Source organism: Theobroma cacao, chromosome 8, assembly GCF_000208745.1.
Source record: "Theobroma cacao cultivar B97-61/B2 chromosome 8, Criollo_cocoa_genome_V2, whole genome shotgun sequence".
Classification (NCBI taxonomy): Eukaryota; Viridiplantae; Streptophyta; class Magnoliopsida; order Malvales; family Malvaceae; genus Theobroma; species Theobroma cacao.
This window is the reverse complement of record NC_030857.1, coordinates 6,258,967-6,275,387: the sequence shown is the minus strand read 5'-3', so window position 1 is coordinate 6,275,387 and position 16,421 is coordinate 6,258,967. Positions and strand designations below refer to the sequence as shown.

The 16,421-nt window shown below is 36.4% G+C and overlaps 3 protein-coding genes across 6 annotated transcripts; 2 read left to right on the top strand and 1 right to left on the bottom strand.

Moving 5' to 3' along the window:
• On the top strand, positions 3,281-4,633 carry LOC18592306 (ethylene-responsive transcription factor ERF014). The gene has a single exon (XM_007018951.2). The coding sequence runs from the start codon at positions 3,672-3,674 to the stop codon at positions 4,320-4,322; it is 651 nt and encodes a 216-aa protein (XP_007019013.1). The 5' UTR covers positions 3,281-3,671; the 3' UTR covers positions 4,323-4,633.
• LOC18592304 (prolyl-tRNA synthetase associated domain-containing protein 1) lies at positions 7,355-12,061 on the top strand. The gene is made up of 12 exons (XM_007018948.2): positions 7,355-7,474; positions 7,970-8,029; positions 8,114-8,167; positions 8,287-8,347; positions 8,499-8,575; positions 8,964-9,013; positions 9,708-9,790; positions 10,091-10,161; positions 10,249-10,405; positions 11,036-11,172; positions 11,251-11,349; positions 11,608-12,061. The coding sequence occupies exons 1-12, from the start codon at positions 7,436-7,438 to the stop codon at positions 11,677-11,679; spliced, it is 960 nt and encodes a 319-aa protein (XP_007019010.2). The 5' UTR covers positions 7,355-7,435; the 3' UTR covers positions 11,680-12,061.
• Positions 12,134-14,247, bottom strand: LOC18592303 (probable E3 ubiquitin-protein ligase RHC1A). Of its 4 annotated transcripts, XR_001929121.1 has the most exons (3): positions 12,861-14,246; positions 12,309-12,481; positions 12,134-12,193 (listed from the first exon to the last, which is right to left on the bottom strand). XR_001929121.1 is itself a non-coding variant. In XM_018126247.1 (2 exons), the coding sequence occupies exons 1-2, from the start codon at positions 13,978-13,980 to the stop codon at positions 12,444-12,446; spliced, it is 1,155 nt and encodes a 384-aa protein (XP_017981736.1). In that variant the 5' UTR covers positions 13,981-14,247; the 3' UTR covers positions 12,208-12,443. The 4 variants fall into 4 exon arrangements, 3 of the variants coding, with proteins under 3 accessions (XP_017981736.1, XP_017981737.1, XP_017981735.1); XM_018126247.1 differs by lacking the exon at positions 12,134-12,193 and having other exon boundaries at positions 12,208-12,478; positions 12,861-14,247; XM_018126248.1 differs by lacking the exon at positions 12,134-12,193 and having other exon boundaries at positions 12,208-12,375; positions 12,861-14,247.

Genomic DNA, 16,421 nt, shown 5'->3' with positions numbered 1-16,421 from the left:
TGGGGTACGGCAACGTCAATGCCAGTTAAGCAATCAAAGAGAATAAATCTTATAAAGATAATCTCACGAATAGATAGAATATTTGATGAGACTTGAAAGGAGGAGAAGCGTGAATCATCATTTATGGCATTGCTGTTTAATTATATCAGGTAGGGACCTGAGTGTGAGTCTGTAAGGTAGAGAAAGCTGCAGGACAAATTTGTACATCTGCCTTACTACATCAGAGAACAAGACTTTCTTGCACTGCACGGTGGCCGCAGACGAGCTTTTCCTTCTTCCTTCTTTTGCTGGCATCCATACACAAAAATGTTGGAGTGGATGTGATTGGGACATGAAAATAAGGAAGTTGAATTGTGCTGAGAAAGGATTTGATTTGAGAGATTGTACAAAGGAAAACTATAAAATCATAAAAAAAGGATCGAAAATCCTATAAATATCAACAGAAAATGAGTTACGAAACATACTTAACATCTCATTCCTAAGATTTTTTATGTTTAACTGTCATGTGCATTTGTTTCATCCGTCAAAGTTAGCCTGAAATGTTAAGCTCTAGTAATAGGTAGAATTAGATGAAAGAAAGTTGCATTGCAGGATGTCAAATATGTCTATGGCGTGTTCTGAAATTGCAAATGAATGGTATGATGTGATTTTCTACCGTAGGAGTAACGAAAAAGAGATGCAGACATACTGTAAAGGGTAAAAACAAAAGATTAAAGAGCAAAAGACCGCGTATCCGAAAGTCGAATGATCCAGTTTCAAGCATTTTCAGAGTTGGAACAGCTCATTTGGTATAACACTGCCCAAAACATTAATATCAGTAAACAAAAAGCTCCCGCTTCCAACTGGATTCAACAGTTTTTTGCTGGTAGGCTAGAATTGAACCATAGTCTTTGTGCTGCTGCAAACTGCAGTGCACCATCTCAGCTGCGCAGGTCAATAAAGGAAATGAAATTTCCTTCTCATTTCCAAGAAACTAAGCCATTATTTCATTCCTAAAATTGCTGACAAATTTAAGATAAAGAAATGAGGGAGGATGCCCTGAACATGTGAAGGAAAATTATTTTAAAATGCATGTCGCTTATCTCGAATTGGAGTGCCAGCAGCAGCACCTGATTGAATACATATACTATATATAATAATTCGAAAATTAATTTACGACAATGCTCTCTAATTTTAAGAAACAGATGCCTTCTAAATTAGCAAATTTTGTAGATTTTATTATGTGTGTTCCCAAGTGTGGCAATGGGAAGGAAGGAGGGTAGAGAGAAGCAGCATTGTACGGATTGACGACAGTATTCTTTTCACACATGAATTATCATTGGAAAGAGCATTTTTGGTGTACAAAATACTAATATCTCTCTCTGTGTCTGTCATGGCCCTTTTCTTTATGAAATATTTGAATGTGAAATTTTTAACGCATAAGATATATGCAGATTAGAAAGTAGTAGTAGAACACTAGCAAGTCATGACCAAAATGGAGTGTTGCTCTTTTACTGTTTATCAGAATGTGTATTCATTTCCACATTATTGCCACTATTATTACAAACAGTTTCTTATCCTTCTGTCAAAAGAGCCTGCTTTTGGTGACCCTTTAATTGGAACTTTGTGTACTCTTTTTTTTTGGGGGGGGAGGCAATCTTTGCACGTTGCCAGGCATCATTGCCCATTTGCCTGACAATGGCAACAACTGTGTGCTGGAAAGTTGACAAAACACATTCTGCAGCAAATGCATCCTACTACACAAACTTTGGCTCATCCATCCCCAAGTGTGAAACTAATCAACTATACGTATTACGGTCCATTGGCCCAACTTAGAAAAGGGTACTTTGTCCCTTAAAAGAGGCGTGTTTCAAACTTCAACGCATGTGCCCCGGGCATTTTCCAAAGAGTTAAATCTGAGCAGAAGAGTGAAAAAAAAAAAAAGCAAGCAGTAGTAGACCAGCAGTTGATTTTGGTTTCGCCGTACCATAAGAGAATCCCCTCGAATTTCTCAAAGAATTAAAAAAAGTGTTTAAAGGGAGTAGCAGGAGCGAGGTTAGAAACTTGGGGACAAAGTCAAATCGTGCAGGCGTAAGCAGCTAAGCAAAATACCGTGAAACGGTTGAGAGATGTGTCTGCTTTTCCTAATTTATTTATTAATTGATCTCTACATACTTTAAAGCGAGAGAGTGAGAGTTTTGCAGTTTCATGAGGACCAGGAGACGCGGTTTTAGAGCTGCGAGACAGAGCAGCAACAGCTGGTTTTTTTTTTCTCCTTCTCTGTTTTTTGTTTTGTTTTTATATATAAGCAGTGGCGAATGGCTTAGTACTACTATTTAGACTGCGCGTCTCTTGAGTGTTGTGTTAATACTTAATTAATACCAATTGTTTTTCTTTTAATTTTATGAATCACAGCCCAGCCAAAAAAGCTCATTAAAAATAATGTCACTGCAGATCCTGGAAGTTGCCTCTGAAGAATCCTATGTTTCTCTCTCTCTCTTCCTTCCTCTCCAACTCACATTAGTCTATCAAATAAACAAATGGTTTTTGCCATAAATAATCTATTTTCACAAGATACGATCAGCCTAATATATGGATATGATATGAACAGAAAAACTGGTAAATTATATATTACTTGGTCCAGTTTTTTATTGTGTATTTGCTGGGTGTCAAATGGGGGTGGGGGTGACTTGCTAGGTAAGTCAAGGAACTCTAGAAACAGCCATTTCATTTATTGAGATTTCTCTGCCAGTCTTTTGAGTTCCTGAGCGCAATAAGATTCAATTCAACTGCCGTTTCCATTACAAGTTACAGCATGCAGCTAGCTAGCCAGGGTTGTGGAAATTAATTGTAGACTTTGAAGCTGAACTCTTAGTCCTTTTAATTAAATGCCTCCAGATAAAGTCAGATTGAATATTAATTTGAATCCTTCACTTGTAACAACTTTCAAATCATAGCATGTTAGATTTTTCGATCTCCCTGGCTGTTAAATCTATCCGCAGAAAGTCTAACAAGTAACTTGTCTACAATGATGAGGTATTGAATTATTCAAAAACGCTTTCTAGCTGTAATTTGTTAATGTACTACCTATTTGTGCTTCCTCAATCTTCCCTCGTCTAATCAACAAGTAGGTTGAGTGTGGTTTGGCAATTGACATTTCTTCTCCGCAATTAATTAATCACTAAAATTTTCTTGCACATGTTTGGTATATAGAAAATATTTATTACACCAGACACAGGGGATTGGGGTTTTACCATGGAGCAGCAGTAAGACATTTTTCAAAGGCAGGCAAGTAATGTCTATTTTTCCATTTATATAAAGCTGAAATATCTGTCAGCCATTTTATGTTCATATGTGGAGCCATATTGATTGACCAAGGGATCTTCCAACTTTAAAAACTCAAGTCCCCCATCTATAAATACCAACAACCTTCTTTCTCCCCACCATCAGTTTTTCATTTCATTCCTTTCATCACTTTTAAAAGAACAAGAACCAAAAGCAAAAGCTACCAAAGCATTTGAATCCTTTGCTCAGCAAAGCATTGAACCTTCGTCAACACGTACAGACAGCCCCAGCAAAGCATTGATTGAGTTTTCTGCTTACCATTTGCTCGCCAAAGTATTGATCGCAAATTAACTGAAGACTGATATTCAGTATTCTACTGTTTGATCTTTCTTGATAGCTCCTTGCCAATGGTGAAGACTGAGCACAAGCTCCAACCAGAGCCATCAAAGCAAATGACATCATCAACATCTCCAACATCATCATCGTCCTGCAAAAAAAAGAAGTACAAGGGAGTTAGAATGAGGAGCTGGGGATCCTGGGTGTCAGAGATTAGGGCTCCAAATCAAAAAACAAGAATATGGTTAGGGTCTTATTCTACACCAGAAGCAGCTGCTAGAGCCTATGATGCTGCACTTCTATGCCTCAAGGGTTCCTCAGCAAATCTCAACTTCCCCATTACATCCTCACATTACATTCCTGATACCGTTATGTCTCCTAAGTCAATACAAAGAGTGGCTGCAGCAGCTGCAAATAGTTTTGTTGACAATGCCACCACCCCACCAATATCTCCACCTCCCCCCTCCATATCATCATCATCATCCGTCTCTTCCCCATCAATGTCCTCCTCCCCATCTGATCAAGTTGATGACGATGTGTCACTAATGCAATCTCTTGTGGCTAACGACGAGCCTATTTCTATGATGGAACCATGGTACTCCTTTGACAGCCTGCACTCTCCCAAGTATATTGATCAGATGTTCAACTTAGCCTCATTTGACCCTCCGATGATCGATGATTTTTATGAGGAAGGTGATATTCGTCTGTGGAGTTTCTGCTAAGGGAAAAAAATTAATTCAAAGCAAAAACAAAGTCAAGGCATTACACCATTCTTTTTGTCTATTCCTATTCATTGATGATCTTCAAATTGTTGCTTGAAGATGTTACTGACAGTGACCAAAATTCATATATTAGTTTATTTTTGAGTTAGGAAAAAGAAATTCACACGGAGATGAAACATTTTTTTGGAATCTCATGTGGGGATTTCTACATATTTAATTTATGTATCAATTATGCAAAGTGTGTCATATTCAATGTTATCAATGATCATAGCTTTGTAATGGAACAAATAAGTAAAAAAAGAATTATCGCTTCTACATGTTATCTTAGGGTTTTCATTCCTATTCCTATTCCTTTTATTTTCACAGGCCTTTGGAAAGTGTGGGGGACCGGCCAGTTTATTTAGTTTAATAAAAAAAATGTCTGTGTCACTAGGAACAAACTGTAGAGATTGTTGAAACTTGAAACCATATGTAGTTGCGGTTTCTTATTAAAAAATTCACAGTTTACACTATCTACCATAAAGAAGAGCGTAGTAATTTCCATTAATGGGCCAGAACATCTAAATCTACATTAGATTTGGATGTTGGTATATAACATGTAGCTTTTTCAACTATCCAGGTTGCATGACAAAAACTAACAATCTTTCATCAGTAGGCGGTAGACAGACAGAAGAAACACATAACCTGTACTTGGCCACGGTAACTTTTGGCTGTCCAGAAACTTGTAAACTCGTATGGGAAATCGTATAATTAAGTTTATCTTTGCAGTTAACAAATTTCAAGCATGATGATGGCCTTTTCTGACCCCCAGCCATTGTCTTGGTTAGCGGATGCTGGGATAGGCCCGGATTCAAACCATCATGAACCCTGGATTTTTCCTATAGAACAAAATAGTAAAAATAATAGTAATAAGAAACACTGCCTCTTTACACTGTGATCGGCCGTCCTGTCTTATGACTCCCAAATTTTTTGTTTATCTTTAAGAACTGATTAATTAGAAATTAATACAAACCTCCTTTGTTGGGTCTTAATTTGTGATAAGATGCAACAAAAAAATGATATGTCAAGTCGAGTTCTTCAACCAAAAAAAAAAAAAAAAGATGGATAGGTCAGGTCATTCGTAAAATTATTACTCTGGGACAAATATGTGAACCTGATCAAGTGCCTGAAGTTTGAACCGTAGGCTGAAGCCAAGATTGCACATGTCCTGTCCTCTTGTGCAACGGAAGGCATGGGGTCCCATCCCCAATTATTTCTTCTACATTGTATTTGGAACCCCCCCCCCCCCCCCACCCTTCATAGCTTTGATCTCTTGTAACTCTGCATGGGCGCTGCTCATCACTTTCGTCTGCGTTTGTTGAGAGGACCCACCCATCTTCCTATATCGAGAATGGGTATTGGCTACTTTTGGATGGTCCCTCTTCAAGGGATGAAGAAGAAGCTGTTGTTGTTGAAGTTAAGCCCATGGAAATTCCCCAAGTGTTAGAAAATTCACAACACATCATGTGGTTTAGGAGAAGCACCCGACTAGGAAGGAAAATTAAAGTTGGTTCATTGCATCGATCAATCAATCTGAGATTTGGCCATTCTTAAATATATTAATGTCCTGATTAATTTTGTTCATTTCAAAGTATATATGATATAATTGTCATGGACACTGCAATATTGCATGTCCAAACAAAAGTTTATTGTTTCTTTTGTCAAGTGTAGCATGGCATTTAGAATTATTCTATGATAATGAATCATGTCTCATTTTCATTTGATTTAACTGGTGAACTACACAATGCATGGGTCCTTTTCTATATATTTTCTACAATAATCTCCTCAGATTGGAGAACAAAATTTTGGGTTTTATTTTGTTTTAACCAATGCATACCCAGCCCCTTCATATCATATGGTAACATGAATGGTATATATATTCAAAAACCGAAAAGGAGATGAATGAATGTGACCAAACCCGATGCCAAATGAAGTAATTAGCTCAAAATAGGAATTGAGGAATATTGATTTCTTATTTGGAGGGCTAATTATTATTAATTGCTGTATCCTTACCTTTTTGCCTTTCCCTTTTTCATATTTTAAGGAATCTTGCTCCTTATTCCGCAAGTTAGATCCAACATTGGCCGTGACAACAATGATATGGGTTTGGACTCATTAAGACAAAGGTAATTAAGTTGATTTATATAATGCAGGGGAAAGTAATGATGGAGATCTTTATTAATTATACAACATATCATCATATTTGCACTAATGATTTTTTGTTTTTCCTTTCTTTTATTTCTCTCATGCTCCCCATTTTCTTTTTAATCTCTAAACTTTGGTAAAGGACAAAAGCTGAAACACAGTTCTGAAGTTTTGGTATAATAATTGATACCATTAGTTGGCTGATGATTTATAGTATTTTTTTTTATAAAATACTTAAAAAAGTTTATAAGTTAATCAAAAAAATTTTAAATAAATTTTTAGTTTTTTGTTATGTCGTATTACTTTTATTTTAAATCAAATAGATTCTTGTAACTATCTGTTCACTAATTAAAATGAAATCTTGAATTATATCTTATTAAAAAGATATAAATCAATCATATATTGACATTTATCTTATGAAGATTATTAAGAGTCCTTCAAATAATGCTACATTAACATTAAATATACATTCAAAATTCAAGAAATTAATATATACATATATATATATATATCTTATAAATAAAGTATATGTATCCCTGACTTAAAAAATTAGCTGGAATTCACTCTCAATAATTATATCTTATAAAAAATGATAGCAAAAATAGGGTAATTATCTCATACAGTCCAACCCAATCCAATATCTTGAATTTTTACATTGACCCAACCCACTTAGGGACCAACTCAATTACTTCTTTTGGGGATCCAATTTAACCAAAGCCCACAGAAAAAACCCATTTAAGCCCAATACAACTTGAGTTTCGGTCCATGACCCAACTAGTTTAAGCCCAATCCAACTCAGTGCTTTACTCATCGCCTGTAAGCCGTAGTAACAAATAAACCTATTCCAATCCAAAGTCATTGCACTTCTATTCGTTTGCTTTTCTCCTTCATTTCAGCTTTGACCTTCGAGACAGAAACTGACCAATACAATGGGTTCTTCGAAAGACCAGCTGCTTGTTCGTTTAAAGGTTCATTTCTTGGATAGTTTTTAGTCTGTCTTTTTGTACTATTATCTTATGTACTTTTACTTTTTAGGCTATGATTCATTATGTACACTTCAATTTTGATTTGGGTTTTCATTATTTTGGTTTCAATTCTCGGTTTTTTCATGGTAAGAATTGAGCAAGTAGAGGGTTAAAACCCAATTGGGTTGTTAAAATATGGTTCTTTGGTGCTAAAGTTGTGAACTTTTATAGATATTTGAACTGTGAATGGATGAAAAGAATGTGCATTGTAATCCTTATGGTTAGCTGGTGTTGGTTCAGCACTATTTCTCTGTTTGTATCTGATTATGTTGATTGTAATGGATTTTTATCAATTTTACAACCTACTGATTGAAAGCGAACTCTGATAGCATCAATGGAGTACATAATTACAGGCTTAACCATGCATTAGTTTATCGTAGCTGTGCTTCTTGTGTACCCCTTTCCTTAATGACTGGTATGTATATTGAAATCTTTCAGGAGCTTCAAATCGATTTTTCCCAATATGAACATCCCGTTGTTTTGACGGTTGAAGCTCAGGTAAACTTGGCTCATGAATCCTTTTTGCACATACACGCACATGCATTTCATGGATTCTAAAGCTAGAGTATTTTTCTCAATCAGGCAAAATATGTTGGGAATAAGGGAGGTGCACTGAGCAAAAATTTGTTCTTGAAGGTATGATATATGATTCTGTACGGTTACTTGCATGTCTATGCTGAATGAATATAGGCTTTGTTCCTGATCTACTATTGGTATTTTTCTGAGTGATCCCAAGTGGTTATCCAACCATGCAGGACAAAAAGCATAGGTACTATATTGTTTCTGCTCTTGCGGATACAAAAGTAGATTTGAAAGGTACATACTTTCTTCCGTGCTTGACTTCTCATAATCTTTGTTTATAATGTGTGAAAATAGTTTATTAGTCTCACATGTTATGCAAATATGCCTAATCTGAAGTAATTTTGAGCTGTTAATGAGAGTTTTGTGCGGTTTCAAAGCTGTGCAGTTTTATCTCAGAGGCTTGGTTTGGGAAAAGGGGGTCTAAGAATGGCTCCAGAACAGGCATTGGGTGAGATACTTCAGGTGTGTGTATATATTTGTTTAAACTTATTTATGGCAAAATTTTCCGAGATTGTAACAAGTAAGTATATAGATTTAGTATAGAAGTCTTTGCCTGCTTATTTCTTCTTCTACCGAAGCTACTCTACTTTTTGAATGGATTGCACTAATTGCTTATTTCCTTTCTAAAATATAGTTTGTTGTTTAAAATTATTGCTTCATCCTATTTAAAAGGATTTAAAGAACTATGACAAGCTGCTTATCAAATGGTATTACAGTTTTGCTTTTCTTAAAGAACATTATTTTTAGATAATCAGTATTAAGCATGTTTTTCAGTATGATCGTCATATATATGGTAGCAAAGTTATAATTTACTCTTTTATGATGTTGCTTCTCTTTTGTACTTTTTAAGGTGCCACTTGGATGCGTTACTCCATTTGCTGTAGTAAACGAATCAGCAAGGTACACATTTAAGTTTAATTTCCTTCAGGCTCTGAATTTTACTTGCATTTTGGTGAATAATACATGTAGCATCATTTTTTTAAGATCTGGTAATTCAGTTGGTTGCATGCATAAGTAGGGAGGTCCTTGAAGCTTTGAATTCTTGTGTTTGTCTTTTGGCTGTGATTGGGATACCCTGGTGTGTTCAATTTGTAGAGTCCCCAAGGGTGCACATGCGTTAATGTGCATGTAATAATACCTGTGGTTGGATTTCATTCACAAAGGACCTTAAGTCATGGATACACATGTTAAGATGTTTGTGTGAAATTTGAAGTACTTCTGTCATCTTCTTCCTGTTCTTCTCAAGAAGCGCGCTTCAAATTGAGATGATTGGATAATTTTTTTTATTATTGATGTCTTAATATCTTTCAGTAAACTGAAAAACTGTTCTTGCTAATTTTTTCTTTTTGTTCATTTATGTGTGCATTCAAGAGGTTGTGCATATGTGAAAAGTTTATAAATAATGTAAAGAGCACTGCAAAAGCTTCTACTTGAGATATGTATGTAGTGCTAATGATAATTAGGCTAAAATTCTAGTATGATTTAGTCTATGCTTATAGGTAATAGGTTATTTGTACAGATTACTTGCTTTCTTTTGGTAGTTTTCTTCAGCGTATTTCTAGTGTTAATTTTCTGTTTTATCCTTTTTTTGAAGACATGTCTCACTATTGTTGGATCAAGGAATCAAAACTCAAGAGCGTTGCTTTTTTCACCCACTTTCCAATGACATATCAATCTGTAAGTTGGAAAAAGAAGAATATACAACTTTTTGTCACCTTACTGCAACAAGAAATGTTCACATGTTCCCATCCTTCACTTTTGAATTCACATGTTGCCATCCTCCACCTTACTGCAATTAGTCATTGAGAGGTATAACTCCCATGGTAAAAAAAAGGAGACTGGCTTCCTTGGCCATGGCTTTGTGTAACTGGAAGTCAATGAAGAAACTTAGTCATATCAATCTATAGACCTTGATTTCTGAACTTTCTTTCTTTTGGTTCCTGGTTGGACTAACTCCTAATTAAATTATTCTCCCAGCTCTTGATGCCCATGGTCTTGACAAGTTTCTCAAATCAACTGGGAGAGACCCATCATACGTTGATCTAGAGGTGATTTTTTAATTTCCTTAATGTGTCTCATTTCAGCAGTAATGATTTGTCAGAATAGCTGATCTAATATCAGTTTATTATTGGTAGGCTAACCCTCCTGTAGGGAAAGATCAACCACCCGATCTAGCTGCTTTTATTCCGTCAGGTTCCACAGTTCTGCCAGATCTTCCAGATGAAGCACCTGCTTCACAAGATTCTACTGGAAATCATGTTAGTGCGGGTACGAAGTCTGCAGCAGTTATAGGTAATTTATCTAAAAGAATTGTCATTGACCACTTAATTCTCTCCTGTAAGATTCTCACTTTCTTGCCCAAGTTACAAATTCCTCAATTTTGTTCCCATGCTAAAATTCTGGGACCATTAAAACTAAGATAATCTGTTGCTTTGTTTTATTAAAATAGTCTCTATTGTGTTCAGTATTTTGACATGCTTGAAAGCTTGTTCAGTGTTCCCCTCTTTCCATTTGATCCCAAGACAGATACCTGTTTTGGGTTATAAGGATTAATCTACCATTTATTCTTATAGACCAGCAATTTGATATAGGCAAAATGAAGATTAGCACATCTTTTGCAGTAGCTGCCATCGTAGTCTGTGGAGTGTATCAGTATCCATAGGGCAACTTGGGCGCAAAGATGCCAAATTTAATGGTTGTCAACATACTATGCCCTGAAACCTACTAGGTGTCATTTTCCGTGGAGGAAATGAAAAATCATTGTTTGTCTTGTTACTCTTGTACCTTTGAGAAGAACTATAAAGCTGTTTGTATGAGAGTTGAGTGTCTAGGTCAGCAGTCGATCACTGACTGATATAGGACTCAATTTTGTCTAGAACTCTAAATAATATAACCCTTTCTCTACTCTGGATGTATCAAAAGCTGTTAAGCCGTCTGGTAACGTGCAAAATGTTAAGGAGAAGCCAGTTAATGGAGCGCGGCCATCAATTCCTTCTGCAGATGCTGGGAAATTTGTGGAAGAGCTTCTGGATAAAACATCTACCTTATTGCTTTCAGAAGTAAGCTAAATGTTATACTTTTGGTCAATGTCAACCTTGATGTTATTTTTTTTCCTAAGACTTCTGAAACTAATACAGATATCAGAGGATTCCATCAAGCAACATGGTGGACAGCTTGGAACTGAGGTAGTAAACAATATTCAAAAATGTCTCAGAGAAGATCTGAAGAACCTTGCTGTAAGTTCAATGTGATAACAGTTAAATATTTCCTTTATTATTTAGTATTTACAATTCCCTTAGCCAAAAGAAAATGAAAAATTCGACGCATTCTTTTTGTGTCTCTTTCCCATTCCTTTTAATAAACGCAAATAAACAGTTAGGGTGTCAAAGATTTTGTATGGCTACATATATTTAATTCAATTAAGTGATACAGCCCACAAGTCCCATGTCTATTTTAATTGTACTCTTAACCAAAACGGTGACTTTCTGTTGCAGACAATATTCAAGAACACAGCATACACAGAAGGTTTTTATGCTGGTATTCACTATCAACCCAAGCGTCTTTGAACTTGTTTGTGATGGTTTAACCTCCTTGGACCATTTTACTTTCCAGAAAAAAATTTGAAGCCAAAAACAAAAATCCAAAGGAGAACCAGTTGTCATTTTTCCTCTTGACTTTTGTTTTCATAGTTTTATCTTCATCAAAGCATTTACTATGTATACGCTGTTTTTAGAATCAGATAAAGTTGCCTGTATTTTTCAATGTCAATTTAGCACTTTATGAACTGGAGTGGTTTCCGGAGTGGCAATTAACTGACATTTGCTTGTCGTCAAAAATAATTGTTGCAGTAGTACTATTGTCGTGGTAAATGATTGTGGCAATCTCACACATTTGTGTTTGATTGAACAATAAAGAAGGAACAGTCAAGAGATGGATAATGAAACTGTTTCTGCAGCATTGTGGGATTTTAGAGAGCTGCAATTTTCATTAGAATATGACTAGAGTGAAGAGCCATTGTAGCAGCTGCTGGCCTTCATGAGAGAAAATGACATGATATACACCTAAAAATCATGATGCAAGCTGAACAAATGAAATTAAACTGAATAAATTACTTCTTAAATTTATGTGCCATGGATAATAGAACAGCAAATTTGAATACATATGTGAGTGGGAAATGACATACGGGTAATATTACCAGCTGTACAGCTTTCCCTTGCTCCTCGCCACTGCCCTTCGGTAGGTAGTTCACACACTTTACATCACTAGCAAACAAATTTTACAGCAAAGTTTTACATGAATTGCTACTAGCAACAACAGCTGCATATAAAGGCTAAAGAATGCAGCAACGATGCGACCCTGATTCAACTGCTGGAAAAATTAAGAGGATTTCAGTGCAGCAAGTGAAGTGTCGATGAACGGCAAGATTAGAAACTACATCTCTATATAGCCTATGTTATTTAATTATATTAATTTGACCTATGGCTGCATGGTCAATTCGAATTGTTCTCTGCGTTTAAGATTTCTAATGTTTTCAGAGCATAAAATCTCTTTTATCTTTGCAGAAGCGAAGTACTTCACAAAATTAAAGTCAGGCGTTCTTTAGACATAAGGAAGTGAATCTGTATCAGATATGACGTTATAGTAGCCACGAGATGGCGGTCTTATTCGACAGATTAACACAGTGTATACATCATATTGAATGCATAGAATGAAATCATTGAAATAAACATAAGACAATTCTAATTACCAGGAGAAGCACCAATTCTGTCACTCCGAGGATTAATTCTCTGATACCGTCGACGAAAAGGCCACAAATTACTAGCCATCTGCCTAAGCCTCCAACATCTTCTGCCATCTCTGGAAGAAACCTCGGGCGAACCTTCAGGTTCGAACAAATACTCACTGCTAGAAGGTTCATCACTACTGATCGGTAACTCCTGGCGGCAAACAGGGCAGGAATTGTGAAGCCTTAGCCAAGGCACGATGCAATCACTATGGTATATATGGTTACAAGGCAACTCCCTTGCCTCTCCACCAACCTTGAATTCCTCCTTACAAACTGGACATTGCGAGTCATTACTTAAGTGCGTGTCCGTGATCTTCACGGTTGGAATTGCATCGATTGTTGACTCTGGAGCTGGGGGTGCACCTGGCTGGTCATTTTGTGTTATTTGCTCAATCAACTCATTCAGTCCTTGTCCTAAAAAGAAGTTTCTTGGATCAAGACCAGGGCGTACAGGGTTTTCTTCTGGCAAAGTTGGTTCCGCAGTGCCTGGACGAAAAGGACCCATGGGTCTAACAATAATCCAAGTCCTAGGACGACGAGGTAGAGCATCATGTTCTGCTTCTCTATGATCACTTCCATCAGAACTACGGCTTCTACGCCTATGAAGACGCTCTGGGGGCCTATTTCCAGGTTCAGAGTCTAGTAAATTGCTCCGACGCATGAGCCAAGGCCAGCCTCGAGGTTCTTGGTTATCAGAATGATTACGATTGAATAGCCTGATTGGAGGAGGATCCAGGATGAGAGAGAGTGCTTCAAGCAGGCGGGCTTCAGGGGAGGGATCAAAAGCAGTGAAATCAACAACCATTCTTGGCCTGTTGATTTCCATCTCACAAACGAACTGCCCAAAACATCGAGGGCAGATAATCTCTGAAGGATTTGTAGAGGCAATCCGGACAGCTTGATGGCAATTATAGCACCAGTAAAGCTGGTAGTTTCTCTCTGGGGCTGCTCCATTGGTGCCATTGACCCTTGCTCTAGGTGGGCTTAGAGACATGATCTTCTTCTTGGTTTTCAGACGTTTTTTTTTTTTTTTGGTCTTAAATTTGGTTAATAAATCATTATAATGGAAACAACATAACATATATATACATGTACCAAGATAAGCGGAAAAGTATGGCTTTCTGGGGTTGCATAAAGCAATTCTGTCTTTCTGGGTTTTCGTATTCCTTTGTAAGTAATATTTATATGTAAAGATGCTGGTTTGGCTTGCCAGTTTCCAGGCATTTTCCTTTCACACTGTTGTCGCCCATGGCAAGGAAAGGATGAGAAAGGTTTTGTGCAAAGGGATTTTATAATTGGGAGGTTTTCAGGCCCTTTCTTTCCAAAATTTTGAATTGCCAGGGAATTTAATGGTTAACTTTCCCGTGAACAGACGTTAGTATCTAGGCTTTTGGACTATAAAATTGCCATTCGGAATTCTGCGACACCAAATTATGCCAGAAGTAAGACTTATTAATTAACACTCCTGACCCTATATTTCTTTTATAAAAAGGAATCAAAATACAAAACGATAAACTCTAGCCTCCACATCATCCTGCAGCAACTAACAATTTAGTTAATCTTGGAGGAGCCAAAAGTAACGTTTGTCCCGTTTTGGCCACAAATTCCACCCTCACCCATGGATTCTATTCGCTGAATTCTTTTTGTTTGATTTCATTTAATTTTCTCATAATTATATCAAATGTTTGACAATATTAGTAAGGGAAATTTAGTTTTAATACACGGAGGGCAATCTTCCATAAAAACATGAAAAGCCCAAACTGATAAAAGCAAATCTTGCTGGGTGATGTGCTGCCTTCTTCGACTCTCACAAAAGCTATAACCAAAACCCAGGCCCGTTTCTGTATAATTCTGTCGCCGGCCACAACATCTGTTGCACGTTGGGCCGAAGTCTAGATTTGTGTACACTTACTATTATCCCATAATTGGCACACAGACACCCCCACCAAATCCAATCCTTTTCTCAACTTTTCACCTTTTATCGGATATGGGTAGCATAACAAGCCTTTAAATACATCGGTTGACAAGAAGTAAAGCAGCCTTTGGTTTTACCTAACACCAAGGTATACTTAGTCTCAAGGACATGTCTTCCAAGTAACATTACCTGGCCCGAGTTTCATTTGATAATATCTGCCCAAATTCAAACTTAAAAAGTGGGGTAACATCCGAACAAGAACCAATCAACCGGCAAGTCCCATGGGGCAGGCTTTTACCTAACACCATAAGTTATTGTGGCCACCCATCTCCCTAAATTAAATAATTCAAGCCTTTTCTGCGTCCGAGCAAGATTTGCTCCTCGTCAAAATGATCTCCAACAAGTATAAATAATAAGTATGATGGACTAAAATAATCAGTCAAGGCTACCATATAAATTACCTCTTTAAGTGTATGATTGCATTATGACATGATTACGTTCGTATTTTTAATTCCCTTCACATAATTTATTCCTCTCCTAGCTACACATATAATGTTTGATTACCTTAATCTAAATTATTATACTCTTTCCATCCTAATTAGTGATGATTGTTCAAATTCCCAGGCCACATCTACAAAATATAAAATAAAAATTAGGAGAAAGCAAAAGAAATCACCTTTCATGTGTAATATTGTAGTAAGTTATTATGGACTATGGAGTTACATTACATTAATATATGCTTTGCAATAATCCATGTTGCAAAGTTATATAAATTAAGAGAGATACCATTAGTGTAAAGTTATATCAATAAAAACTTTGTGTTTTCCTTTTTCCTATGGGATTTGGAACAACTGAAAGCTAGCTTTATGTTCAAAGTATTTATGATTCCAAGAAATTATTCAAAGAAGGATATTGTCAAGTGTTAGGTGAACCGTTGATCACCCTCCTCCAGTCCTCCTATACCCCCTTAAATCCATTGTTAACTGTAAAAATGTAGTTGGCATTTCATATAGTTTAAGAGGGGTATAAAATTAGGTGAAAAGAGAGAACAATTTCCATGTGATCTTACAGTGGATCACTGATAGAAAATGTTTTCTTGTCAGATCAGAGGAGGGAAAATGGGAGAGATGATGATGAAGAAGGAGTAATAATGGTAATATAAGCAGGCGTCGAAGAATAAATGTTGAGTACTTGATTTTTATTGATTGAGGGTCCCCTCTAAGCAAATACAATTCCTCCCCACCCACCCACTTTGATCCTTCACAATGAATTTACTATTGCAAGTGTTGTTGAGTAAACAATAAGGATTAAAGGGAAAAGCTAAGCATCAAGTGCTTCAATTATCTATAATTATGCTCTTCCATTTTGCACCGTGCATGCTTCTTTACCTTTTTTTTCCCTTAAATTATTATATGCTGCTGAAAAGCGTAAGTAAATTATTCGAATTAATCCATTTAATCGTATGAACGAAAAGAAGAATTTATTTCATATTACGCAACCAATTAAGACATTCAAAAAATTTTTTTGATATATCATTTTCTACAACATTTATGAACAAATCATATTCCATCCATGATTAAGTCATTTGTTGCATTGATTAAATCCTA